Genomic DNA, 27636 nt, shown 5'->3' with positions numbered 1-27636 from the left:
TATATATATATATATATATATATATATATATATATATATATATATATATATATATATATATATAACTCCAATTTCCGGAGCAACAGCTCGAAGAACAATCCAAGGCGGGTCAGGGAAAGGCACTATCCATATGCATTTTATTAAAATATATGCCGACGTTTCACAACTCCACATAGTTGCATTTTCCAGGCTGCAACAAGCGAACATGGCGATCAATAAACTAATAATCCGAATTACATATTATAATTACGTTAAAACTTCAGAATATAATTAATAAAACATTTACTTAAAGAACAAGCAAATGGCTGGTGACAACCTACCCAGAAGGAAGTTAAAAACATACTAGTCGTATAGAGTTACGACGAGAGAGAGAGAGAGAGAGAGAGAGAGAGAGAGACAGAGAGAGAGAGAGAGAGAGAAACAATAACAAACATACAGACAGAGAAAAACAGCTCAACAAGACCATCAGGCAATAAACAATTGTGTGGATGACGTTTGGGAGTTAACGGTGGTACAGTCAATTTGATAATAATAGATTCCAGTATTGTTAAGTCGTTTTTCTTTTTGTACCTGTCCTACTATTGAAAAATCTTTATTGTCTATATAGGTTTTTACATATTTTTGAATGATTTTTGATATTAGATTGTTCAGGGCTAGACAATCTACTCCCAGTTCTGAAGCTGACCCCTCTGTGAGCATCAATGCGCACTCGTAACAGCCTCTTTGTACATCCGACTTAGATCCCCTGACTACATCTGGGGCACTTGTACTTATATATAACGTTGGATGTAAACAAAGGACTGAGCTTGTCTTTGAACTTGCAATTATATATATATATATATATATATATATATATATATATATATATATATATATATATATATATATATATATATATTCCGAAGGAAGTAGTAGGGAAAGGCATCCTCATCTTTCAACAGTTTATTCATGCCGACGTTTCGCGACGAATTCCAGGTCGCATTTTCAAGGCTAAAAATATATATAAGTTTACGAACATTAATAATTGATCTATTTAATTTACATTAAAAATGTCATGGCAACAGCTCTCAATACGTAGTAAAAGTAAAAAGTTAAAAGGTAAAAGTTAAAAGTTAAAAGTTAAAAGTTAAAAGTTAAAAGTTAAAATTGAACAGCACCTTCAAAGTCAGACATATTAAAAGTACAGGACTTCACTAAAATTTCAGAAACACCTACCTATACAAAAGAAAGAGTATTAAGTAAAACTAACACAATATAGGTAAAAATACAGTGAGGCAGACCAGCTGCCCAAACTAGGCTATGAACAATTTTACAGAGGACGTTTGGGTATTTAACGACGGTACAGTCTTTTTAATAATGATAGATTCTAAAATTGTCAGGTTGTTGTTGTTCCGCAGTTGGCCCAAGATAGAAAAATCCTTGCTGTCAATATATGTTTTACATGTTTTTGAGTGATTCCGTATATTGGATTGTTCTGGATTTGATAACCTACTACCTGTTCTATGGCTTATGCCCCTGTGGGAATCAATTCGAACCTTCAACAGCCTCCTCGTGCATCCCACGTATGTCCCGTGATCACATCTCGGGCAAGTATATTTATATACGACGCTGGACGAAAGCAGAGGACTGAGTCGGTCTTTGACTCTAAACAGCGATCCAATGGTTAAGGGATTTTTGGGGATAATTTTCAAGTCCACAGCCGGAAACATCTTTTGAATAGTGGATGTGCATGTTCTCCTAAAGGTATCATCATGCAAGAAAGGGAAACTTGCAAACATCTTTAGTCTCGATACAGTAGATACCGGTGTTGAATGCACCATTTTCTCTGTCAGCAGTTTGTTTAGAGATCTGAAAAAAAGTCGTGGAAGGAAAAACAATTATTATTAAAATATTTCACCAGAAAGGATATTTCGTCGTGAAAGCTTATCCAGTTTTTGATGAAGTGAGTATAAGCTCTATGGAGGAGGGTTAAAATAGAGTTCCGTTTAAAATTAAAGAAACACGAACTATAAAAAATTCATTCCCAAACCAGTAAATGTGTTTTTTCTATACACACCTGTGTAAAAGCCTGAGTCATCTCTGGAAACAATAAGATCAAGGAAGGGAAGCCTGTTATTTACCTCTTTCTCCATAGTAAACCTTATGTTTGGATGTTGTCGGTTGACGAACTCCAGAAAGGACTCTGCAAGGCATTCATACCGAAACAAGGCGAACGTGTCGTCAACGAATCTCCGATAAAATAGGGGAAGGAACCTAATGGGACATTCATCCATTATACGCTCCTCCAGGGAGCACATAAAGATGTTAGCAAAAATTGGACCCAATGGTGATCCCATGGCCATCCCTTCAGTCTGCTTATATAAAATGCCATTGAAAACAAAGGGCGTGTCCAGCACGGCCAGTTCTAAAAGTTGTTTAAAAAACGCTCTACTAAAATTATTAAAGATTGCATCTTGATCAGGAAAAAGTTTGTCTAATATTATTTCAATAGTTTCTCCTACCGGGACGTTAGTAAACAAGGATTCAACGTCTAAGCTTACCATATATAAATCTGAGTCCTGTCTGAGAATGTCCTCTTTGAACTTGGTGGAATTGGTTATCAAAAGATTGTTTTTTGTTGTTAAGGGCTCTAACAAGGGAACAAGAAATTTGGCTAATTTATAGTGAGGCGTATTCTGCGAGGAGAGGATTGGGCGTAAGGGAACTCCATCTTTGTGGATCTTGGGGAGACCATATAAAATACCATATGATGATCCAGTGGAAAATAAGTCTTGGTAAGTGTTATCATTAATTACGTTATTTTGTTTGAGTGTTCGTAAAAATCTATTAATTTTATCCTCTGCTTTGAAAATGTTGTAATAGTCAGGTACGCCTATCCTTTCAAATTTCGTCTGATCATTTAAAATATCTCCCATCTTATTTAAGTATTCATTTTTGTCCAGAATGACAAGACCCTTACCTTTATCTGGTTTTATTATTATGATGTCCTCCTCAAACAAAATAACGTAATTAATGATAACACTTACCAAGACTTATTTTCCACTGGATCATCATATGGTATTTTATATGGTCTCCCCAAGATCCACAAAGATGGAGTTCCCTTACGCCCAACCCTCTCCTCGCAGAATACGCCTCACTATAAATTAGCCAAATTTCTTGTTCCCTTGTTAGAGCCCTTAACAAAAAACAATCTTTTGATAACCAATTCCACCAAGTTCAAAGAGGACATTCTCAGACAGGACTCAGATTTATATATGGTAAGCTTAGACGTTGAATCCTTGTTTACTAACGTCCCGGTAGGAGAAACTATTGAAATAATATTAGACAAACTTTTTCCTGATCAAGATGCAATCTTTAATAATTTTAGTAGAGCGTTTTTTAAACAACTTTTAGAACTGGCCGTGCTGGACACGCCCTTTGTTTTCAATGGCATTTTATATAAGCAGACTGAAGGGATGGCCATGGGATCACCATTGGGTCCAATTTTTGCTAACATCTTTATGTGCTCCCTGGAGGAGCGTATAATGGATGAATGTCCCATTAGGTTCCTTCCCCTATTTTATCGGAGATTCGTTGACGACACGTTCGCCTTGTTTCGGTATGAATGCCTTGCAGAGTCCTTTCTGGAGTTCGTCAACCGACAACATCCAAACATAAGGTTTACTATGGAGAAAGAGGTAAATAACAGGCTTCCCTTCCTTGATCTTATTGTTTCCAGAGATGACTCAGGCTTTTACACAGGTGTGTATAGAAAAAACACATTTACTGGTTTGGGAATGAATTTTTATAGTTCGTGTTTCTTTAATTTTAAACGGAACTCTATTTTAACCCTCCTCCATAGAGCTTATACTCACTCATCAAACTGGATAAGCTTTCACGACGAAATATCCTTTCTGGTGAAATATTTTAATAATAATTGTTTTCCTTCACGACTTTTTTTCAGATCTCTAAACAAACTGCTGACAGAGAAAATGGTGCATTCAACACCGGTATCTACTGTATCGAGACTAAAGATGTTTGCAAGTTTCCCTTTCTTGCATGATGATACCTTTAGGAGAACATGCACATCCACTATTCAAAAGATGTTTCCGGCTGTGGACTTGAAAATTATCCCCAAAAAATCCCTTAACCATTGGATCGCTGTTTAGAGTCAAAGACCGACTCAGTCCTCTGCTTTCGTCCAGCGTCGTAATATAAATATACTTGCCCGAGATGTGATCACGGGACATACGTGGGATGCACGAGGAGGCTGTTGAAGGTTCGAATTGATTCCCACAGGGGCATAAGCCATAGAACAGGTAGTAGGTTATCAAATCCAGAACAATCCAATATACGGAATCACTCAAAAACATGTAAAACATATATTGACAGCAAGGATTTTTCTATCTTGGGCCAACTGCGGAACAACAACAACCTGACAATTTTAGAATCTATCATTATTAAAAGACTGTACCGTCGTTAAATACCCAAACGTCCTCTGTAAAATTGTTCATAGCCTAGTTTGGGCAGCTGGTCTGCCTCACTGTATTTTTACCTATATTGTGTCAGTTTTACTCTTTCTTTTGTATAGGTAGGTGTTTCTGAAATTTTAGTGAAGTCCTGTACTTTTAATATGTCTGACTTTGAAGGTGCTGTTCAATTTTAACTTTTAACTTTTAACTTTTAACTTTTAACTTTTAACTTTTACCTTTTAACTTTTTACTTTTTACTGTATTGAGAGCTGTTGCCATGACATTTTTAATGTAAATTAAATTAGATCAATTATTAATGTTCGTAAACTTATATATATTTTTTAGCCTTGAAAATGCGACCTGGAATTCGTCGCGAAACGTCGGCATGAATAAACTGTTGAAAGATGAGGATGCCTTTCCCTACTACTTCCTTCGGAATATATCTTCTTTGAGCTTCAGCTCCGGCCCTTATGTATATATATATATATATTATATATATATATATATATATATATATATATATATATATATATATATATATATATATATAAAATTCTTCGCACAAATTGGATACACTTGCCAGCCACGGGAAAGCCTGGATCCAGATGCAAGAGGTCACCACAATAAGATATATATTATTATATATATATATAATATATATATATATATATATATATATATATATATGTATATATATATATATATTATATATAATAATTTATTCATGATTCGAACGACTTGAACTTTAATTATAATCAGTAGGTTAAATCGCGACAAATCCATCGGCGGGTTTCCTCTCTCGTCGGCCTCCTGATCTGATCCTATCCTGTAGGTTGTAGGGAAATCTAATAAAAGTTAAGCTGGCTGGGGAATGGAATTCAGATGAGCTTTATTACTTGGGTCTGTTTTCCATCCTGGCCTTAGGCTTCAAATCAGGCAGTGTCTGGGTCTGTTTCCATTTAATGTAGTAGGTCTCTCTCTCTCTCTCTCTCTCTCTCTCTCTCTCTCTCTCTGAATATCATAGACATAAATGACACATTCTCTCTATCTGAAGTCATAGACACAAATGACCCTCTCTCTCTCTCTCTCTCTCTCTCTCTCTCTCTAGTAGTGCCATTTTGCTTGGTGAGACGTACCTGCGCACAGTCTGATTAATCAACAGCTATCATGCGTTTAACATACGTCTAGAAATTGAAAAATATCTAGAAGTGTTCGTGAACTGTCGGTGATAAGATTAGTGTGAAAATAGTAGGATAAAGCGTCTACTAAGTTAGTTTATTGAGTGAAATATTGTAAATCAGATCAAGATGGTAGTAAGTGCCAACTGTGAAAAAAATGGCGAAATCTTGCGTGTCTAGCAGATATGCAATATGATGAGCTAGCAGGAAGGGAGCTGGCGTTTCTCATCTATGAGATCAATAACAGCCCTAATCAAAAAGATACAAAAGCATTCATAGACATATTAGAAGGATATGATCCTTCAAACTGGAACAAATCAACAGAAAACATCTTGAAAATAATTGAAGGAGTTCCAAATAAAATCCAAGTGGTCAAGAGACTCAGAAAATGTTCTGCATGCAACTTTCCAATGCATCCTCAATGTGCTGAAGTCATGCAAAATATGAGTAAGGATACCAGAGTATTTTGCTCAACATGTCTATCATGGATAGACTGTTATTAAATCAAGACTTAATGTGCAAATAGTAGAGGATGAAGAAGAAGAGGAAGAAGAAGAAGAGGAAAACAGAAGAGAGGAAAACAAAACTGAAATTACAGAAAAAAGTAATGAAAACAAAGAACAAGACAAGAGTATGGATGCAGAGATACTCATTGATACTACATATGAAGCAATCAAGCAGCATACATATGAAGAAATAAATTACAACATGACAACACCAAAATAAAATCCCGAAGAGGCTCCACCCAGATCTGCACACTGATGGGAAAGAAGAAAAAATAGACAAGAAAGACAAAGTCTGCACCCTTTTGAAAAGAAAGAATTACAGATTCGGTGAAAGATGTTACTACAAACATCCTAAGGTATGTCACAACTATGAAATCTATGGTAAATGTGCATACCTAGATGGCTATGAGGATTATTGCAGAGATCTACATCCAAAAATATGCAAAAACCTAAAAGAAGGAAAAGGACGTAAGTTCGACAAAAAATGTAAATATATGCACCCTGTACCCATGAATCAAAATCAATTAAATAATTATTTAAATAATAAAATCCAAAATAGAAAAGAAACAAATAAAGAGAGGAACAAAGAGCATGAGGTGAAGGAAAAAAGCAAGCCATCACCGCGATATGGAGTGTCAGCAAAGAATTTCCAAGCATCAGCTCCAAGATACTACAGCTCAAGAGATAAATACTGTATATACAATGCTAGGGGATATTGCAGATACAGAGAAAATTGCAGATTCAGATACAAAAATACAAGATGAATAATTATGATGAAGGAAGGTCAAATATTTTGGAAAAGTTGGATTTTTTAATGTCAGAATTTCTGGAAATGAAGAAAAGAACAACATACCAGAACAGGAAAGAGACATGGGAAAATCCTTATTATTACCCATATTAAATGAAGGAGATAACACACAAACCATCATAGTGATGAATGTGCAGGGTTTAGTTATGAGTAACTCAAAAAGAATAATAGAGTACTTAGTAGAACTAACCCAAATTGAAAAGAAAATAGATATAATGAATATAAGTGAAACCTGGTATTCCCAAGAGACTGGTAATGATGATCAAATAAAAGGGTTCCAAACTTATAGATCAGATAAAAAAAAAAAATAGGAATCAAGGGGGAACCGCGATATATGGGAAAGACAAAAAACAAGGAAAAATATGAGAAATATAGTAACTCAGATTGTGAACTAATAGAGGTAGAATTTGAATCTGAAAAGTTAATGAACATAGTAATATATAGACCCCCTAATACTAAAGAGTTTGACACAATAACAGAAAAATTGGATGATATATGTAGAAATCACAAGGACTGGACTTTTCTCCTATCTGGTGACTTTAACTTTCCTTTCGTAGAATGGAAAGAACGAATAGGAGATTGTGGTTGTATTTATACATATAAAAAAGAGAGTAATAGTAGTGCAGAAGTTAAGAGGCAATTCGAAAAGCTATTGGATATGGTACTAGAATACAACATTCAACAAATAAATCACCTGCCAACAAGAAAGGAAAATACTTTAGACCTAGTATTTGTGAACGAGGTGAATTATGTTAAAGAAATAATAGTTTATAATGCGAGTATTTCAGATCTTAATGTCATAGAATTAACAGTCCATTCCAAAGCAAGTGAAAACAGAGATAAGCAAGAAATGAAAAGGTGGGAAGGATATGGAAAATACAACTTCTACAGTAAAAATATAAAATGGTCAGAAATAAATGAAGAATTAAACAAAGATTGGGATAACATTTCCATAAGCAATGATATAAAGGTAAATACAGAGATATTATATAAAATATTAGAGAAAATAGTGGATAAATATATACCGAAGAAGAAAAGTAAACATCAGTCATGCATACCAAGAGACAGAAGGATCTTGTTCCATAAAATCAGAAAGTGGAAAAAAGGTCTTGCAAAAGAAAAAAAATGCATGGAAAGTGATGGAACTAAAAAGTAAGATAGAAAATGCAGAACGAAAGACTATACAATCAAAAGAAAATGAAAAACGGGACTTGGAAGAAAAAACCCTAGTAAATATCAAGCAAAACCCCAAACTATTGTACTCGTATGCAAACACGATGAATAAAAGAAGAATAGAAATAGGTCCTCTAAAAATTTAAGGGAGATTAACGAATGAAAAAAAGGAAATATGCAACATATTGGCAGAAAGATATAAGAGAAAATCCACCCCTAGAATTGATAATGAAGATAATGATACAGAAATAAGGGATTAAAATAGAATATTTATCAGACATAGATATTAATGAAGCTGATATTGTGCAGGCTATTAATGGAATTAAAAATGGAGCTGCAGCAGTGCCTGATGGTGTCCATGCTATTTTGTTAAAGAAAGTAGTTCATTCTATCGCAAAGCCACTTGCAATATTATTAAGACAAAGTGTAGATACAGGCAAGATTTATGATGAGCACTTTCAAAAGTGGATCAAGACTAGAGGCAAGTAATTATAGGCCTGTGAGTCGAACATCACATACTATGAAAGTGTATGAAAGGGTAATGAAGAAAAATATTATGAAATATTTAATAAAAAATAATTTGTTTAACATAGGACTACATGGTTTTGTACCCGGAAAAAGTACACAAACCCAACTGTTAGTCCACCGTGAGAACATATACAAAAATATGAAAAACGGAAATGAAACAGATGTGGTTTATCTAGACTTTGCAAAGCTTTTGACAAGGTAGATCATAATATATTAGCGAAGAAAATTAGAAAACATAATATAGTGGATAAAGTAGGAAGATGGTTAAAAGAATTTTTACACAACAGAAAACAGATAGTTATTGCAAACGATGAGAAATCGGATGAAGCTAAGGTAATTTCTGGTGTGCCACAAGGTACGGTGTTAGCTGCAATACTGTTTGTTATTATGATTGCTGACATAGACAGAAAGGTTAAGGACTCAGTAGTGAGTAGTTTCGCCGATGACACAAGAATAAGTAGAGAAATTACTTGTGATGAAGATAGGAAGGCGCCACAAAGAGACCTTAACAAAGTATATGATTAGGCAGAGGTAAATAGGATGGTATATAACTCTGATAAATTTGAATCAATTAATTATGGAGATAGAGAAGGAAAGCTATATGCATATAGGGGACCTAATAATGAGACAATCACAAATAAGGAAGAAGTTAAAGACCTTGGTGTGATGTTGAATAGGAACATGTTATGCAATGATCAAATAGCAATTCTATTGGCAAAATGTAAAGCAAAAATGGGAATGTTGTTACAGCACTTCAAAACAAGAAAAGTTGAACACATGATTATGCTTTATAAAACGTATGTTCGTAGTCCACTTGAATATTGTAATATGATATGGTACCCACACTATCAAAAGGATATTGCACAAATAGAGAGTGTACAAAGGTCCCTTACAACTAGAATAGAAGAAGTTAAGGATCTTGACTACTGGGAAAGACTACAATCCTTAAAATTATATAGTCTAGAAAGGAGAAGAGAACGCTACATGATAATTCAGGCATGGAAACAGATAGAAGGAATTGCCGAGAACATCATGGAGCTAAAATTATCAGAAAGAGCAAGCAGAGGTAGATTAATAGTGCCCAAAACTATACCAGGAAAAATAAGGAAAGCACACAGGACATTAATCCACTACGCACCAGCATCGACAATGCAGTGTCTATTCAATGCGTTGCCAGCTCATCTGAGGAATATATCAGGAGTGTGCGTAGATGTGTTTAAGAATAAGCTCGACAAATATCTAAGCTGCATCCCAGACCATCCAAGATAGTAAGATGCAAAATGTACCGGAAGATGCACTAGCAACTCTCTGGTAGACATTAGAGGTGCCTCACACTGAGGGACCTGGGGCAACCCGAACAAGATGTAAGGTCTGTAAGGTAAGGTCTCTGAATGTCATAGACACAAATGACACCTCTCTCTCTCTCTCTCTCTCTCTCTCTCTCTCTCTCTCTCTCTCTCTGAATGTCATAGACACAAATGACAACTCTCTCTCTCTCTCTCTCTCTCTCTCTCTCTCTCTCTCTCTCTCTCTCTCTCCCAACCTTTGGATCACTTTAAGACGCAGCCACGCTTCGTCCAAATCCAACCCTTGAGCGTCTTAGGGCGCAACGATGCGTCATCTTCGACGAATCTTCAGCTCATCACTTTTACCTTTAATTTATATTATATTTCATTTTTATATACTAAAGTCTTAATTGTGGATGGGAAACGAATATGCTGTAAAAAAGTAAAATTCTCCCAAAGATGTCCCGGATACCTCAGATTAACAGCAACTTCCCTCGACTGTAGTCAATCTAGCCCGAAGTTAGCAGCAATTTAGCCCGAATTCTCTCTCCCCGACTGATGTGAGGAAAGCAATATCTACCCCCAAACCAACTCCCCTTTTTTTATTTTAATTCTCCTCTTTATCCTCTTCATCCACCATCATTCTTACGCCGCTCCCAGAGAAACGTAGTAATGTACTTTACCTCCCCGTCAGGATTTCGAGTTCCTCTCTCTCACTTACTCTCTTGTTCTCTTTGTTCACCGACTGGGGCAGAACAAAAGCCCCGCTTTTCCCTTTAACTGGGAGAACAGCTGCATGAATAGGACGGGTTAAATCCGCCCCACGAACGTATATATCTATATATATAAATCCTCCAGTAGCAAATCCTCCTTGGGGTGATGATCCCTGCCAGGGATGGATGATATTTTGTGGGCCCTGACTTAATGCTCCTAAGAGGATCATCACTGCTGCCTTTTTTTTTTACTTTTTTAAGAGGTTCTTTCTTTATTTTATAATTGCCTTTATATATATATATATATATATATATATATATATATATATATATATATATATATATATAATGTATAACTGAATCACGAAAATTTGGAACGTGACGAATTATATAAATACAAGGCAAAATCCTCAAAGGTAAATGAAGCAATGGGAGTAACGTCTGTGAGGAGGCCTTTCGACTTCTCGTCCTTTTACTAAGCATTGTTTCACTTTCCTTCGTGGATTTTACCTTTATATATAATATATATATAATATATATATATATATATATATATATATATATATATATATATACATATATATACATACACATATACACACATATATATATGCTTTGTCTCTGTGTATAAAAGGATACTTGGGACTTAGAGTATGCAAGCATAAAACACTCACGTATAAGTTAATGATAAATAAACATATATGTCCATTAATACACCGCACATAGTTTCTGTTTACCAAGTCCCCTTATCCCCTCCCGTCTAAAATTTATCGGTGATATATAGATTTCCTGTCTTCCCATCGCTGTCACAGAGAGAGAGAGAGAGAGAGAGAGAGAGAGAGAGAGAGAGAGAGAGAGACATACGAATTGGTCTTCCTTAACGGCTCCAGTAAACAAAACCTTAAACTTTGAAGCTTGTTAGAGTTTTGGGACATCCGATTCCGAGGTCAAAAAAGAATTCTTTTTTTATTCCTCCAAGTTTTGGATTTTTCAGAGGGAACAGCAGGAGAGAGAGAGAGAGAGAGAGAGAGAGAGAGAGAGAGAGAGAGAGGCGATGGAATGCGCTTAGTGATATTATCTACGATATTGTTTTGCCCTCATGTGAATGATAGACATTGCCTTGGCTTTCAACATTCGTTTTCCACCTTGCGTACGATGAGAGAGAGAGAGAGAGAGAGAATTATTAGGATTTACATGTATTTTAATAGTCCAGGTTTCAATTTACAAAATTTACATCACTATTCGTTATAAGACGTTATTCTTGACGTTATATTCCCACTTATGGATTTAGCATTTATTGGGCCAGACTTTCTTGTCAGTGGTCGTTTTATTCTTTTTATTTTTTATTTTATTTTATTGTATTTTATTCTATTTCATTTTATTTTATTATTTTATAGGACTTGTGGTTTTATTTGCTCAAATCAGGTGCCTCTCTTTCGTCTAGATCATGGTTTTCACATTGCCTTATAAAAGCATTTTATTTTATTTTATTTTATTTTATTTTATTTTATTTTATTTTATTTTTTTCACAAATCAGGTTTCTCTCTTTCGTCTAGATCAGGGTTTTCCCGTTGACTTATAAAAGTGTTTTATTTTATTTCATTGTATTTTATTTTATTTTATTTTTTAATTTTTTGTTTTTTTTATGAATCGTTGTTTTATTTGCTTAAATCCTGTTGGTTTCTTTCGTCTAGATCAGTTTTTTCACATTACCTTATAAAAGGGATTTATTTTATTGTATTGTATTTTATTTATTTTATTTCTCTATTTATTTTTATGACTTGTGGTTTTATTTCCTCAAATCACGTTTCTCTCTTTCCTCTAGATCGGGTTTTTCACATTGCCTTTTAAAAGCGTTTTATTTTATTTCATTTTATTTTATTTTATTTATTTATTTATTTATTTTAGGAATCGTTGTTTTATTTGCTTAAATCCTGTTGGTTTCTTTCGTCTAGATTAGGGTTTTCCCATTGCCTTATAAAAGTGTTTTATTTTATTGTATTTTATTTTATTTTATTTACTTATTTATTTATTATTAGGACCTGTGGTTTTATTTGCTCAAATCAGGTTTCTTTCTTTCGTCTAGATCAGATTTTCACATTGGCTTATAAAAGCGATTTATTTTATTTTATTTTATTTTATTTTATTTCTCTATTTATTTTTATGACCTGTGGTTTTATTTGCTCAAATCAGGTTTCTGTCGTTCGTCTAGATCAGATTTTCACATTGCCTTATAAAAGCGATTTATTTTATTTTAGTGTATTTTATTTTATTTTATTTTATTTTATTTCTCTATTTATTTTTATGACCTGTGGTTTTATTTGCTCAAATCAGGTTTCTCTCTTTCGTCTAGATTAGGGTGTTTTCACATTGCCTTATAAAAGCATTTTATTTTATTTTATTTTTTTTTTTTTTTTTTTGTTTTTTTTTTTTTTTTTTTAAGTAAAAGTATTTCCAACGTTCTGTTTACTGTCGACAGCTGTCTTTCGCCGCTATTTCCACACCGTCATTACCATTGGCAAACGTCAGCAGTCATCCATCTCCGTCCACATCTTATTCTCTCGTCTTGACGTTTGCAATCACTACTTGACACAATCACTTCCAACAAGCAGGGCACAACGCGAAGTGCCAGTAACTATAGTAGATTCACGTCAACATTGTATTTGATGTCTAGACCCGTCCCTTACGACGCTCCTGATTGGCTGTTGATAAAGCCAATCACAGGGCTGGAAACCCTCAGTCTCTCTCGAGAGAATTCACAAGGCAGGATGAATGTTCCGCTTCTCCTGAGGGATACGTCTTTCAAAGGTATCCCTCAGGAGAGGTGGAACATACTACATCCTGCCTGTGTGAACTTTCTCGAGGGACACTGAGAGTTTCCAGCCCTGTGGTTGGCTTATCAATAGCCAATCAGGAGCGTGGTAAGGGAATGGCCTAGACATCAGATGCTTGGTTGATGTGAATCTACTATAGTGGTATGAATCTGTAGATGCCCGTGAAATATATATATATATTTTTTTTTCAGAAGGGGTCGGAGGCAAAAGCATCCTTGTAACTCTCAGTGGTCATATTTCATCACAAACAACAAACAAGAAATTGTTTTCAAGACTATAGAGACGAGTATCTCCTATTCTGGTCATTAGATTAATCATAAATGTAGGATTGTCACATCCGCTGCCCTTCCAGACGACAGGTGGGATGAAGGTATAGATAATGAAAGAGACCAGAAAGAATGTCTTTTTTACTTTTCTGTAAAAAAAAAAAAAAAAAAAAAAAAAACTATCATAGGAGGTGCTCAGATCTTAAAAAACTACTGAGGCTAGAGGGCTGCAAAATGGTATGTTGATCATCCACTCCCCAACCATCAAACATACCAAATTGCAGCCCTCTAGCCTCAGTAGATTTCATATTGTTGAAGGTTTTGTCTTTCCGTCCGCACTTTTCCTGTCCTCCCTCAGATCTTAAAATCTCGAGAGGCTAGAGGGCTGCAAATTGGTATGTTGATCATCCACTTTCCAACCATCAAACATACTAAATTGCAGCCCTCTAGCCTCAGTAGTGTTTATTTTTCTTAAGGTTTTAATTAGCCATGGTCATGCGTCTGGCAACGATATAGGACAGGCCACCATACAGCTAGACCTTGGCCTTCAATACACGCTGTACGGAAAACTTGATTGCGCAAAAGAAATTTAGGCACTTATTTTAGCTATTTATGAGAGAGAGAGAGAGAGAGAGAGATAATTCTTCGAAACATCAAGTGCGAACGATGGTTGTAGCCGCCTTTAATCACATTTTTCAGTGTCATAGTTTTTGAGAGAGAGAGAGCGAGAGAGAAGAGAGAGCGAGAGAGAGAAAGCGTTACTTAGAATATGGGTTATCAAAGAGACTGCATAATATTTCAATCTTCTATTCTACTACTATGTTTTTCATGCGGTTGCTCAGCAGGGCAAATTTCTCCCCAGCATCCGGTGTTGCATAAAACGTAAGAGTGAATTTATGTATTCTGACGATTTACATCCTCGGCTGATGCAACAGATTCTGCTGGCTTTGTCTAAAAAAAAAACTACTAAGTCTAGAGGGCTGCAAATTGGCATTTTGATCATCCACCCTCCAATCATCAAACATACCAAATTGCAACCCTCTAGCTTAAATAGTTTTTTTTATATTATATTTAAGGTTAAAGTTGGCCATGGATCGTGCATCTGGCAGCGCTTTCCGGAACCGCGGGACGCACCCTCACTCTACCGCGTCTGGTGAGCAACTGGTGAGCTACCGGTCATAGTTGATGGTTCTATACGTTGTACAGAAAATTCGATTTCTGGTTTTACTCTGTTCACCTTTTTTATATCTAAGTTTAAAATTATTATATTATAAGACAAGTAAATCCATTTCTTCCTTACGAACTCACAGGTCACATCTACCTCGACATTAGTATTACCCAAGTTTCGCCAGCGACTATATCTACCTACGAATGGAGAAGTTAGGTAGACTTTTCTAAAACGCGCTGCCTGAACCGGTGTTCTACAGTAATAGTATTGTCCTATTTATTTTTTCAATATCTCCCGCCATTTCCAAAGCGTATATATTTATTTTTATATGCAAAAGAACTCTCCTCCCTCTTCCGTATTCCACTCCCGAGAGAATTCAGAATCTCCCTCTCGCCATTGGCATTCGAAACAAACTACTCCAACTTTGAAGCTTGTTAAGGTTTATATTTTTTTGGAGGGAAGGGTGGATCCCCGATGCAAACGGCAGAGAGGAGTTACTTTACGTGCCAAGTTTTGGATTTTCTTTAAGAAAACTGAGAGAGAGAGAGAGAGAGAGAGAGAGAGAGAGAGAGAGAGAGAGAGAGACAGAAGGCTGGGTATTTCCGGATCTTGAAACGTTAATGATGCTTGGGAATGTCTTTAATCATAAACTTCGATGTCATAGTATTGGAACTGGAGAGAGAGAGAGAGAGAGAGAGAGAGAGAGGATATTTTTCGATACATCAAACGCGAATGATGCTTGTAAATACCTTTAATCGTAAATTTTAATTAGTTTTGGAGAGAGAGAGAGAGAGAGAGAGAGAGAGAGAAGGCTGGTCGGGATTTTCGAACACGCCATACTCTACCCCTGATAATAATAAATGTTGGTCGTATGAGATTATTTTTCGACTTACTGGCCTTAATTCAGGCTTTCTCTTTGCTAGAGTCAGGCTTACTCTCATTCTTAGCCTGGTATTTTATATATATATATATATATATATATATATATATATATATATATATATATATATATATATCACGTGCTAAAGTGATGTATATGATTATCAATCACTTTACCACGATATATGTATATATATATATATGTATATATATATATATTATATATATATATATATATATAATATATGCTTAAAAAATCGCAGTAGATGCACGTGACTTCATTACATAAGCGATTACCACAGGATAATGATAGTCAGAAATCCAAGCGCTTTCGTCATTACTAAGATTGTCTTAGTAAAGACGAAAGCGCTTGGATCTCTGACTATCATTTTCCTGTGGTATTCGATTATATATATATATATTTATATATATATATATATATATATATATATATATCTATATATATACATGATTATAATCACTTTAGCACGTGATTTATCTATGACACATTACCATAGGGGGAAAAATAATAATGTATTAGTAGCAATGAAGAAAATATATTGTTAGATGACGCAAAACAAATCCTACATTCTCCCCCCCACCCCCGCCCCGGTACACTACATCAGTTTGGCTTTCTCCCTCTCCTGATAATATCTCTATTACACGTGAAGAGTTAATTCAGATTTCTCTCTGCCATGACATTATCGCTTCTCTCATACTTCCAGACATTACACTGCTTCCCTCCTATCTCATCGGAATTCCATACCGTGCTCCTAAGACCGTAGGGGAATGGGGGCTTGTGTATGGGGGGGGGTTTGAGAAAAAAAAAAAGGCGGCCTATCATCTGCGCTAATGGAATCGACTTAGACACTGCTTGATTTACAGACTCGAGGCTGGAATAAAAGTCCCATCTAAATTTCAAATCGCCAGGCAGCAGCCAGCAGCCTACACGGCCCGGCGGCTTAACTTTTATAGGATTTCCCCCTCATTCAATCTGCAGCATCCCAGATGCGATAAGGAGGCGCTCCGCCGAGGATTTGTTTCGAATTATCAACCCCTCCCCTACCCACCTCCCACCCCCAGGGGCCGGGGGAAGGAAAAGGGGGGGGGGGTTGGCTGGTGGGCGGTAACGCGTATTGTAAGTGTATGTGCCTCTAATGGCGCACTGTTAGGTTATATCATTAGAGGTTCTTCATTAATGTTCTCTCTGGGTCCTGGAGATGCAGTGATTTTCTGTTCTCACCCCCCCCCCCCCCCCCCCCCCCCCCCCCCCCCCCCCCCCCCCCCCACCCCACCCCGCTGTATCTGTATTTTTATCATTTATCCTTTTATGTTAGTAACTATCTAAGTGCTTGAACGTTACGTTATTCCAATATATGTATATGTATATAGTATATATATATATATATATATATATATATATATATATATATATATATATATATATATATATATATATATATATATATATGTTTATATATATACATATATATTATTATTATATATACATATATATATGTGTGTGTGTGTATAAGATCCCAAATTAAAATATCGATGCCTGTATATGTATACATTATAATTAGTATATATTTATATATACATTATCAACCAAACGGATAGTGATAAGAAGTGCTGACCTAGAGAGAGAAAGAGAGAGAGACAAAGAAGGAAAAATCCGTAAAAAAATAAAAATAATAATAAACTATTTGCCTCTATCATGTCGCCTATGTGAATCTACAAGTCAAATAGGGAAGTTTCCCAGCAGTGAGGGGAAAAGAGCTTCCTCCCCATTTTTCCCCTTTTGTTTGTTCTTTTGTTCTCCCCAAGGAAAAGCCACTGAATCCTTCACACCCCATCTTGTTCTCCCCTCTTTTGCTGGTGATTCCGTCAGGTGGTGAGATCTTAATTTTTTTTTTTTTTTTTTTTTGTAGTCGCATTCTGTAGTGGCATGCCTATGTTTTCACCGTTGTAATGTCAGGTTTTGTATCCAGTATATCATAAACAGCATATAGTAATGTTCAGTGTACCTTAAATAGTATATTCAGTGTCCCGTAAACAGCATATAATGTCCAATGCCCCCTAATCATGAACTGGTGATCTAAATGGGCGTTATAAGGTATAACGTATGTGAGATTCTTTCTTTCCTTGTAATAGGGAAAACTGTCTTCAAAGCTTTTCCACGCCCTTACCAAAAGTCATTCCGCTTGTTACTTGCAGCTGTTCCTTCGAATTCAGGAACAGGTTATTGTGTTCAGGAACTATATAACCTGCTACTTTGGTTCCAGATCACAACGCTAATGGAGTAGGTTTAGATCTTTCCTCGTAAGAACACCTATTATTATTTAAGGACGATGGGGGGGAGGTTCATTGCTCAGTCGTCTTTTATATTCGACCCTCATTTTATGCTGATTTTCAGTCTGTCGTAGGTAAATGGCAAGAAAACAGAGAAAAGAAGTGAGCAGGAAAATGGCTGAGTTGTTGAACACGTTGGAAATATTATTCAAAAGAAAGTGCTGTGACAACAACGCTCGCAATTCAAATATCAAATTATTATAAAATATCTATAACTGTCAGGTTGGTCAAGTGTAAAAAAAAATGGAAAAAGATAAAAAGGAAAGGGGTGTGAAAAAGACATCTGTGACTTAAAACTACTAACAGGTAAAGATGAATATCCTGAATTATCTGGTTCAGTGGAAGACAAACAGACCGAAATACTAGAAACGAAATTCAGGAAATTCATGCACGTGCCAGTAGCATCTTTTTTGCCTTACTGATATATTAATTTATTCATTTATCTCGGGAGAGAGAGAGAGAGAGAGAGAGAGAGAGAGAGAGAGAGAGAGAGAGAGAGAGCAGCATCCCTTGCGCTTTGAGGCCGCATATAGATTCCACCAACCCGAAATATGTTGCGTCCAACGAGGTTTATTTTTGTCCAGCTCCGCATTCGACTCCACTGCCTTTTATGCAACAGTTGTGATCCCTGGCAGGATTTTCTTTTTTTCTTTTTCCTGCGCTCGACAACCGCACGCAGCGAAATCAATCAAATAAATAAATCAATATGTACGGACTCTGCGTTCCCTTTGATGAGCGCGTATTCGGCGTGATATTTCTGTGTCTGGCATCTGCAGAGTTTGAAACCTGGGAAAAGTTGTATCACTGAAATATATTTATATATATATATAATATTATAGATATATATATATATATATATATATATATATATATATATATATATATATTTATTTATATAACGGAGGATAGGAGCAGTTAGTCCTCGAAGCCTCGTGACTTTCGTGAATGTAACTTCCGTGAATAAAGTCTTAAGTTAGAAGCCGTATTGATTTAGATGCGCCCTTATTGATTAGTCTTCGTATATGAGTGTACAGTTTTGATTGTACAAGTGATTAAACTTTATGTATATGTATATATATATATATATATTATATATATATATATATATATATATATATATATATAAATATACATATATGTATATATATATATATATATATATATATATATATATATATGCTGTGTGTGTACACTCTCTCTCTCTCTCTCTCTCTCTCTCTCTCTCTCTCTCTCTATCTCTCTCTCCTCTCTCTCTCTCTCTCTCCAGCCAAATTAGAGTCGAGAACAATAACCCAATGCTCTGGATTAACATTTTTGTCATAAGTGATAACAATATTGTACGCTTCGTCAGTCGTAAAACGTTAAGAAATTATATCTATAATTAAAAGCAAACATCACCGGACGTTAGAAAATTATTTTATAAAAAAGCCGTTAACAATTTCCTAGTCTAAAAAATATAATAATAATAATAAAGCATAGTGTTATCTCCTATTGTTTATTTTATTACTCATTTCTCCATCTTTTTCATTATAAAAATATAAAGGGAACGAGTAGCTTGCGTACTCGCCAATCAACCTGGTAGCCCGAGTTCGCTTCCCGCGGAAATCAGTGAGAAACCAGAGGAACTTATAAGCTGTAGTAGGTCTCGTCTATAAGTAACCAATTGGTTCCCAGTCACGTCAATAAAAAGCTACATAATTCCTTCGGGCCAGCCCTAGAAGAGCTGTTGATCAGCTCAGTGGTCTGGTTAAAGTGAGGTATACTTAACTTGAGAGTTACAGAGATATACGTTTAGGGATAATTCTATAATGACAGCGAGCGAAAGAGCAGATGTAGGGGAGGGATTTGTAAGGATTTTATGACGGTTTCTATATATTATATATATATATGTATTATATATATATATATATATATATATATATATATATATATATATATATATATGGGGAGAAGAGAGAGAGCGAGAGCGTATATTTGTACATGCTTCATGTATTCTCTCTCTCTCTCTCTCTCTCTCTCTCTCTCTCTCTCTCTCTCTCTTAAGTAAGCCATCTTTTTAGTTTATATATATATATATATATATATTATATATGTGTGTGTGTGTGTGTGTGTGTGTGTGTGTGTGTGTGTGTATTATGAATTAACGTAATTTATTCAGTTTTGACGGCCCTTTTTTATAAAGTAAGTTTTTCTAGTTTAATCCAGTTTCTTTTGACTTTCTCTCTGAACACTGGATATGGGTCTTTTGCCTCTCCTTAAGGGTTGTTATTGATTTATATTGGTACTCCACCCATGAAGTTTGTTTCTTTTTTTTCTTGTTTGTGATGATGATTTGGCTTTCGTCGTCTGTGTCACGTCATATTTTGACCCTCTCCCGGAGCTTTCGAGGGGGCCTTGTGACATTTGTTCAGGAGTTCTGTACTCTGCTCCACCATAGAAGGACCAGTGTGTTGGATTATTGGGAGTCAACGGCAGTGCACGTATTTTTGGGTAGAGGATACTTCCTTTTGCACACCTGCATCGTGTTGCGTCACTCGAGAGTGACCCTGTGTGCTCGTGCCCTTTGTCCGAAGCTGGATTGCTTGGAGCCTGTTGTTGGAGGCTTGGACTTTGTGCCTCACTGAGGATTTCTACAGCCCTTTATAGTTGAGTAGAGCTCAGCATTTGCTCTCGTGAATGGCCCATAGTGCGAGCGTAATATACGCCCTGTAATCTCCTGCCTCTGCCTTTACACTGCGCCCTTGGAGTCGTGAGGAGGCCTTCTAGTGGCGGAGAAGAGTAAGCCCACTTTATTATTATTAGCATTATTAATTTATTTTCTTCATGTGATGGAGCAGTAACCCATTATTTTAGTAAAGACATCTTGTACACGAAAATAAGTGTGTGTCAGCGTCGGCATTTATCTGCATAACCACGTCCTTGGATGACTATAAGAATACACTCAAAGGCTGTCTCATGCAAAATAATAACTCCAACCAAAGCTTTAACAAAGAAATTGGTGTTTATGAAATACCTTGTCTGGATTGCGATAAGAAATATTACGGAGAAAGTGGGAGGGGACTACCAATCAGAATCAATGAACACAAAAGAGCTTATAATTTGCATGCTGAGAATAATGCACTAGTCTCACATAGTTTAAATGACGATCACCGCATTAATTGGAACGAGTCAAAAGTAATTTTCAATAGTAAGGATACAGGTATTAGAAGGTTAGTTGAAGGAGCAATTATTAACAGGGGCCTCTCTATGGAAGGCAATAAAGCCTTTACGCAAGAAGATTTTATTTTGAATGAAATAATTTGCTGTCAGTTTATCAGAGATTATAACAGATATAGGTTGCATGGTAATAACACCAATAATCTAGCCACCTCTGATACTGCCGCTGCCTCATCTTCTTTCGTTCAGGTAACAGAGACCCATCCCGTGTCCCTAGTTGCAGGCGCCCAAGCTGCTATGGACAACACATCAAACGATTCAAGAGACGAACCGCCACTTCGAAGATCTAGGCGATTAGCTGGTTTGCCGTTGGAGAACGAGGGGATAACATGAAGAGCCAACTACATCATCAAACAGGCTATTTGTAAACTAGTCGAAAAACAGAGTTCTTGTATGGTCACTGTTAGTAATTGTATTCAGATTGACAAGGAGGACCGTGCAGGTCTTCGAAAGCTCTCTGCTTTGTATTTTAAATAACAGATCAGACATATTACTGTGGATTTACTTTTCCAACCTAATACATTATTGTTAATCTTTAGTTTGTGGTTTGGTGTATCTTCTCTGAGATTGTACTCTTTAAGTGTTGGTTTGTCAGGGATCATACTCTTTTTGTGGTACTGATCTGAAATATCAGGTCCAAAATAACCTTAACTTCAGACCATCGTGAAGTTCATAACAATGTATATATATATATATATATATATATATATATATATATATATAATTTTATATATATGCATATAAATATAAAAAAAGACTCACTCCCTTTCATCAGTAAAACTTAGAAAAAGTCAAGTTTCTCTGTTTTTGAAGTTAACTCTATTAAGGAGAAACCTATCTATACCAAGGACTATTTTTCCGTGTTCTTTTTTCATTTCTGCAAATTAACTTTACACTGTAAACAAACATCAAAGAAACCTTCATTTTTAGTTCGATATTTATCGTAGTCAAAATTAGTTGGAAAGATCTCAGTTGCAGGTTAATTACAAGAGGAGTTTTTTTGTTCCCACCTGAGACGTCTTGTTCAATAGAAGAGTTTTTTTTATCAATTATTTCTAGCGATATATTTTAGTTTGTAAGGAAAAAATATGTCTCGGTCAAAGGGAGTGTTGTATATTGTTTGTGCTTCAGACTTCTAATGTTTATTCTGCAGTTTTTGATCAAGAAAAAAAACCTTCGCCGTTAATTATATCGTAATTGTTTCAGCCGAAAGAAGTTCATATTCTGAGCTGATGAAATCTGATCAGTTCCCCCAACCCCCACACAACCCCCTCCGCTCGCCCCTCCCCAAAGTTTTGGAATTATCTTCCCACGCCTGTGTTCCCTAACAACTGCATCTTACCCTGTTCAAAACCTTTTCTCTCTCTCTCTCTCTCTCTCTCTCTCTCTCCTCTCTCTCTCTCTTCTACTTTTATTTTATTTGTCTTTTCCTCTGTTGAAATCTGCGTGGGCGTGGTAGATACCATTTTCTCTTATGCATTTGCCTTTCAATTTTCCAGAGTACTGGAATCTGTTTGTCCAGAGTACTGGAATCTGTTTTTCTAGAGGACTGGAATCTGTTTTTCTAGAGAAATGAAACCGACTTCCCAAGAGGAGTGAAACTATTTTTCTAGAGGACTGGAATCCGTTTTTCTAGAAGAATGAAACCAACTTCTTAGGACGAATTAAACTATTTTTCTACATAAATGGATTATGTTCTTTCTAGAGGACTGGAATCTGTTTTTCTATAGGACTGGAATCTACTTTTCTAGAGGAATGAAACCCACTTCTTAGGAGGAATGAAACTATGTTTCTAGAGGACTGGAATCTGATTTTCCAGAGGACTGGAGTCTGATTTTCCAGAGGACTGGAATCTGTTTTCTAGAGAAATGAAACGTACTTCCCAGGAGGAATGAAACTATTTTTTCTAGGGGACTGGAATCTACTTTCCTAGAGGACTGGAATCTACTCTTCTAGAGAAATGAATCCGACGTCCCAGGACGATTAAAACTATTTTTCTAGATGAATGGAATCTGTTTTTCTAGAAGACGGGGATCTGTCTTTCCAGAGGAATGAAATCTGCTTTCCTAGAGGACTGGAATCTATTTTTCCAAAGGACTGGAATCTGTTCTTCTAGAGGAATGAACCCGACTTTCCAGGATGAACGAAACGATGTTTCCAGAGGAACGAAGAAACCGGACGGCCTCATTCACCCAAAGGGACAGAACAAGAACTCGGTGGGAACTTAGAATGAGTCGAAAGGGAAGTGAGATTCTCTGGCTAACTTTGGGCCCCACAGCGTATATAGGAGAATCTGGTATACAGGAGAATCTGACCTTCCCTGGAAATCACCCCCTACGAATATCTGACCGCCACTGGTTCGACAACGCATCGGCAAACTTTTTCCTAACTTCCCCTAATCTTTACGGAGATGTTGGTTGATACCCTCTCTCTCTCTCTCTCTCTCTCTCTCTCTCTCTCTCTCTCTCTCTCTCTCTCTTCTGATATTTGCTCACAACTTTTAGGAGGTTCGCTTTTTATACGAGTTTCTCTCTCTCTCTCTCTCTCTCTCTCTCTCTCTCTCTCTCTCTCTCTCTCTCTCTCAATAAATTATGGAGACAGAGAAGGAAAGCTATATGCATATAAGGGACCTAATAATGAGACAATCACAAATAAGGAAGCAGTTAAAGACCTTGGTGTGATGTTGAATAGGAACATGTTATGCAATGATCAAATAGTAATTCTATTGGCAAAATGTAAAGCAAATATTGGAATGTTGTTACGGCACTTCAAAACAAGAAAAGCTGAACACATGATTATGCTTTATAAAACGTATGTTCGTAGTCCACTAGAATATTGCAATATGATATGGTACCCACACTATCAAAAGGATATTGCACAAATAGAGAGTGTACAAAGGTCCTTTACAGCTAGAATAGAAGTTAAGGATCTTGACTACTGGGAAAGACTACAATCCTTAAAATTATATAGTCTAGAAAGGAGAAGAGAACGCTACATGATAATTCAGGCATGGAAACATAGAAGGAATTGCCGAAAACATCATGGAGCTAAATATATCAGAAAGAGCAAGCAGAGGTAGATTAATAGTGCCCAAAACTATACCAGGAAAAATAAGGAAAGCACACAGGACATTAATCCACTACGCACCAGCATCGACAATGCAGCGCCTATTCAATGTGTTGCCAGCTCATCTGAGGAATATATCAGGAGTGAGCGTAGATGTATTTAAGAATAAGCTCGACAAATATCTAAGCTGCATCCCAGACCATCCAAGATTGGAAGATGCAAAATATACCGGAAGATGCACAAGCAACTCTCTGGTAGACATTAGAGGTACCTCACACTGAGGGACCTGGGGCAACCCGAACAAGATGTAAGGTAAGGTCTTCTAGTTAGCCCTCCACAGATAAAGATCAAATAATGTCACTTGTTACCAAAACGTCTACATAACACAGAATTACATATGACTCCTCTCTCTCTCTCTCTCTCTCTCTCTCTCTCTCTCTCTCTCTCTCTCTCTCTCTCTCTCATAATTAGGAGAAAGACAGCAATAAGCCATCGCTTTCAAAAAAGAAGAAATAAGTGTTTTTAATGACTATCGATAAAGTCAAAGACGAAGTGACCTCCTGAAGAAGATAAGAACTTGCGTCTTATCGTTCTGGCTAGGTCGTTCAAAATCAGAAGGGCATATGAGCCACATGAAAATCAGTTGTTTGGCGTTTGTCGTCTTCTAATTTATTAACTTTTATCTTTTGTAAAATGCTGGATATTATATTTATATATATATATATATATATATATATATATATATATATATATTATATATATATAAATTGTTACGCCTTTTAACCCTTCCATGAAATTCTACGTATTATTCTAAACCATCCGATAGGGCAATGGTTTCCAACCTGTGGGGCGCGGCCACCCCTCTTGGAGGGGCGGCTCGAAGGGCTGCGAGAGGGGAGCGGACGTGTGATAACACGTCTTGATAATGGGATAATATATTTTAAAACTATTAATTATGATGGATTCAGAACAAATTTTCAGAAAACTCTGATATATTCTATATATATAATATATATAAAATAATATATATAAATATATAATATATATAATATATATAAATAGTTTGTTGTAAAATATATAAACTATTGAAATTCTATATAAGAAATTAATAATTAAACAATTATTATAAAAGATAACGAAAGTAACGTTTTTGGCCAATATGAAAACTACAACATTTAAGGAAAGGGATGGAAGAGAATGTGCCATTCAATAGAAGGGCGACGTGAATTAGAAAAAGTTGGAAACCACTGTGGTAGGTGATGCCCAATAAAGTAAAATAATACAAAATAATACAAGATTAATGAAATTTAGTTCTCGAAACTGTAGTACTCACTTGTGGGGCTGGAGGAGGCGTGCATGGTGCTCATGACGACGTTCTTGTAGGACAGGTCATAATTCTTCACCAGCTCCTGCAGTTCCGCCTTCTTGACCAAGTTGAAGATGGCGTTCTTGATGGTGCTGTCATACTTCCTCTTCTTGAAGGTGGAGTGCGGGAGGACGATTCCGATGGACAGCTTCCTCTTCCCTACCTCCTCCTCCCCCCCGCCGCCGGGCCCCCCCACCGTCCCCCCGTATGGGTGGGCGTAATCCTCCTGCGGGTAGGGAGGCCTAGGCTGCCGCTGGCGTGGGGGGCCGAGCTCCTGCGGCGGCTTCGTCCGCTCCCAGCTGTTGCGGTCCTGCTTGAAGATCCGGTCGTCGGGAGGAGGGGGCCGCCTCTTGAAGGGAGACTCGCTGTCCGAGTAGGGAGCGGCCAGGAGGAGGAGGAGGAGGATCGAGGACGCGAGCACTTGGCGGGAGTGATTCATCTCTCCGTCAGCGTCTCTTTCGCAGAATCCCCCCAAAAAATTTTTAAAAATACTTTTTTTAAAAAAATGTTAAAATTCGAAAAAATTAAAAAAAAAATTTCAGGAATGGCTTCCAAGATTCGATCTGGTTTCTCGTTTATGTACACTCGCACATTCTCCTCTGCGCCTGGCTAGTAGTAGGATTCGCTAGGCCCGCCATCGAATATTCGAGAAGACTCGTACGGTCGGAGACGCCACACGAAGCACTGAATCCATGACGGTCGAAAATCTCGGAGACTGAAATTCCCGAAGGAAATGGCTGTAGTAGCTGAGATGCCGCATTTTCTTGGGTGTAATTGAAAACGAAGTTGTACAGTCTAACATGAGGAGGGTCTATCGGTTTCCAAGATTAGCGTAATGACTAATTCCGAGTGGCATTTTTGTAGGAACTTGTTAAAAACTGGAGAGAAAGACTCAGAAGCATTTATTTTCCATAGGAGTCACTCCATTTGATAGAGAAAAGATCTAATTCCACAACAGACACTCGAGTAGCCAGCCAGAGGGAGAGGAGGATTCAATCCTCTATGAATAAGACCACTTGACGATGCATTATCAAATCATATTTTCAAGTTCTTGCAATTATTTGGATTCTCGTTACAGCGTTATTGTTTCAACGAACAACTGATTTCCTCACGAGCGCTCGTTCTTAGAATAAGCACAAAAGACAGTCAAAGACCCGAAGACGATGAAATGCCCTTCATATATATTTATATCATATACTCGCATACAATCTCTTATATTCATCATTTAGGAAGTTCTAATATCCTTGACATTATCATCGATTTCATGCCTTTCGATTTGCAAGAATCATTGTATTTTTATCAATTCTGAATCTATATATATATATATTTTTTTTTTTTTCTCAGGGTCTTATCTAAATGCCCTTAATCGTTCGTAACCGTACATCACTGAGACCATTCGCGAAACACTTATAACATGGCCAGGAAGAGAATTATCACGCATATTCCCCAAAGCCTAGAGGTAATTCACATAACATGACTTAAGAGAAAAAGAAAACGCTTAAAATATCTTAACCATTATCTGTCAACATTCGTAGTTATACAAAGCAAGTTTGGATTCCTAGTTAAATCTTGCGCGCAAATTTAAAAATGTGTGCTTGCCCTGGACGTGGGTCAGTTTCACTTGACCCACAAAGCTTGTAGATTCCACAACAGTGCACACAGTACTCCTGCTCGAAAGGGAACTGTCATTTCCAGTATCCATCAGTTCGCTATCCCTGGAAAGAAAGAAAGTAAAATTAATTACACGTTGCTCACTTGAAAGTGATTTGATTATTATTCATCAAAACGAATAAAATGACAACAGTGAGTTATGACTCATCATTTTCAAGCAAATAAAATGACGTCA

At 36.5% G+C, this 27636-nt stretch overlaps 1 protein-coding gene across 1 annotated transcript in view; it reads right to left on the bottom strand.

Moving 5' to 3' along the window:
* Window positions 1-27636, bottom strand: part of LOC135204658 (glutamate receptor ionotropic, NMDA 2B-like) — a gene marked incomplete in the record, with an annotated part of 496073 nt that overhangs the window by 330979 nt on the left and 137458 nt on the right. Inside the window, 1 exon segment of the mRNA XM_064234808.1 lies at window positions 25758-27505. Within this exon segment, the coding sequence (XP_064090878.1) occupies window positions 25758-26229 (472 nt within the window).

The sequence above is a fragment of the Macrobrachium nipponense genome, chromosome 24 (genome assembly GCF_015104395.2).
Source record: "Macrobrachium nipponense isolate FS-2020 chromosome 24, ASM1510439v2, whole genome shotgun sequence".
Lineage (NCBI taxonomy): Eukaryota > Metazoa > Arthropoda > Malacostraca > Decapoda > Palaemonidae > Macrobrachium > Macrobrachium nipponense.
Note: the sequence above shows the minus strand (reverse complement) of the source record. Positions and strands in the feature narration are given on the sequence as shown.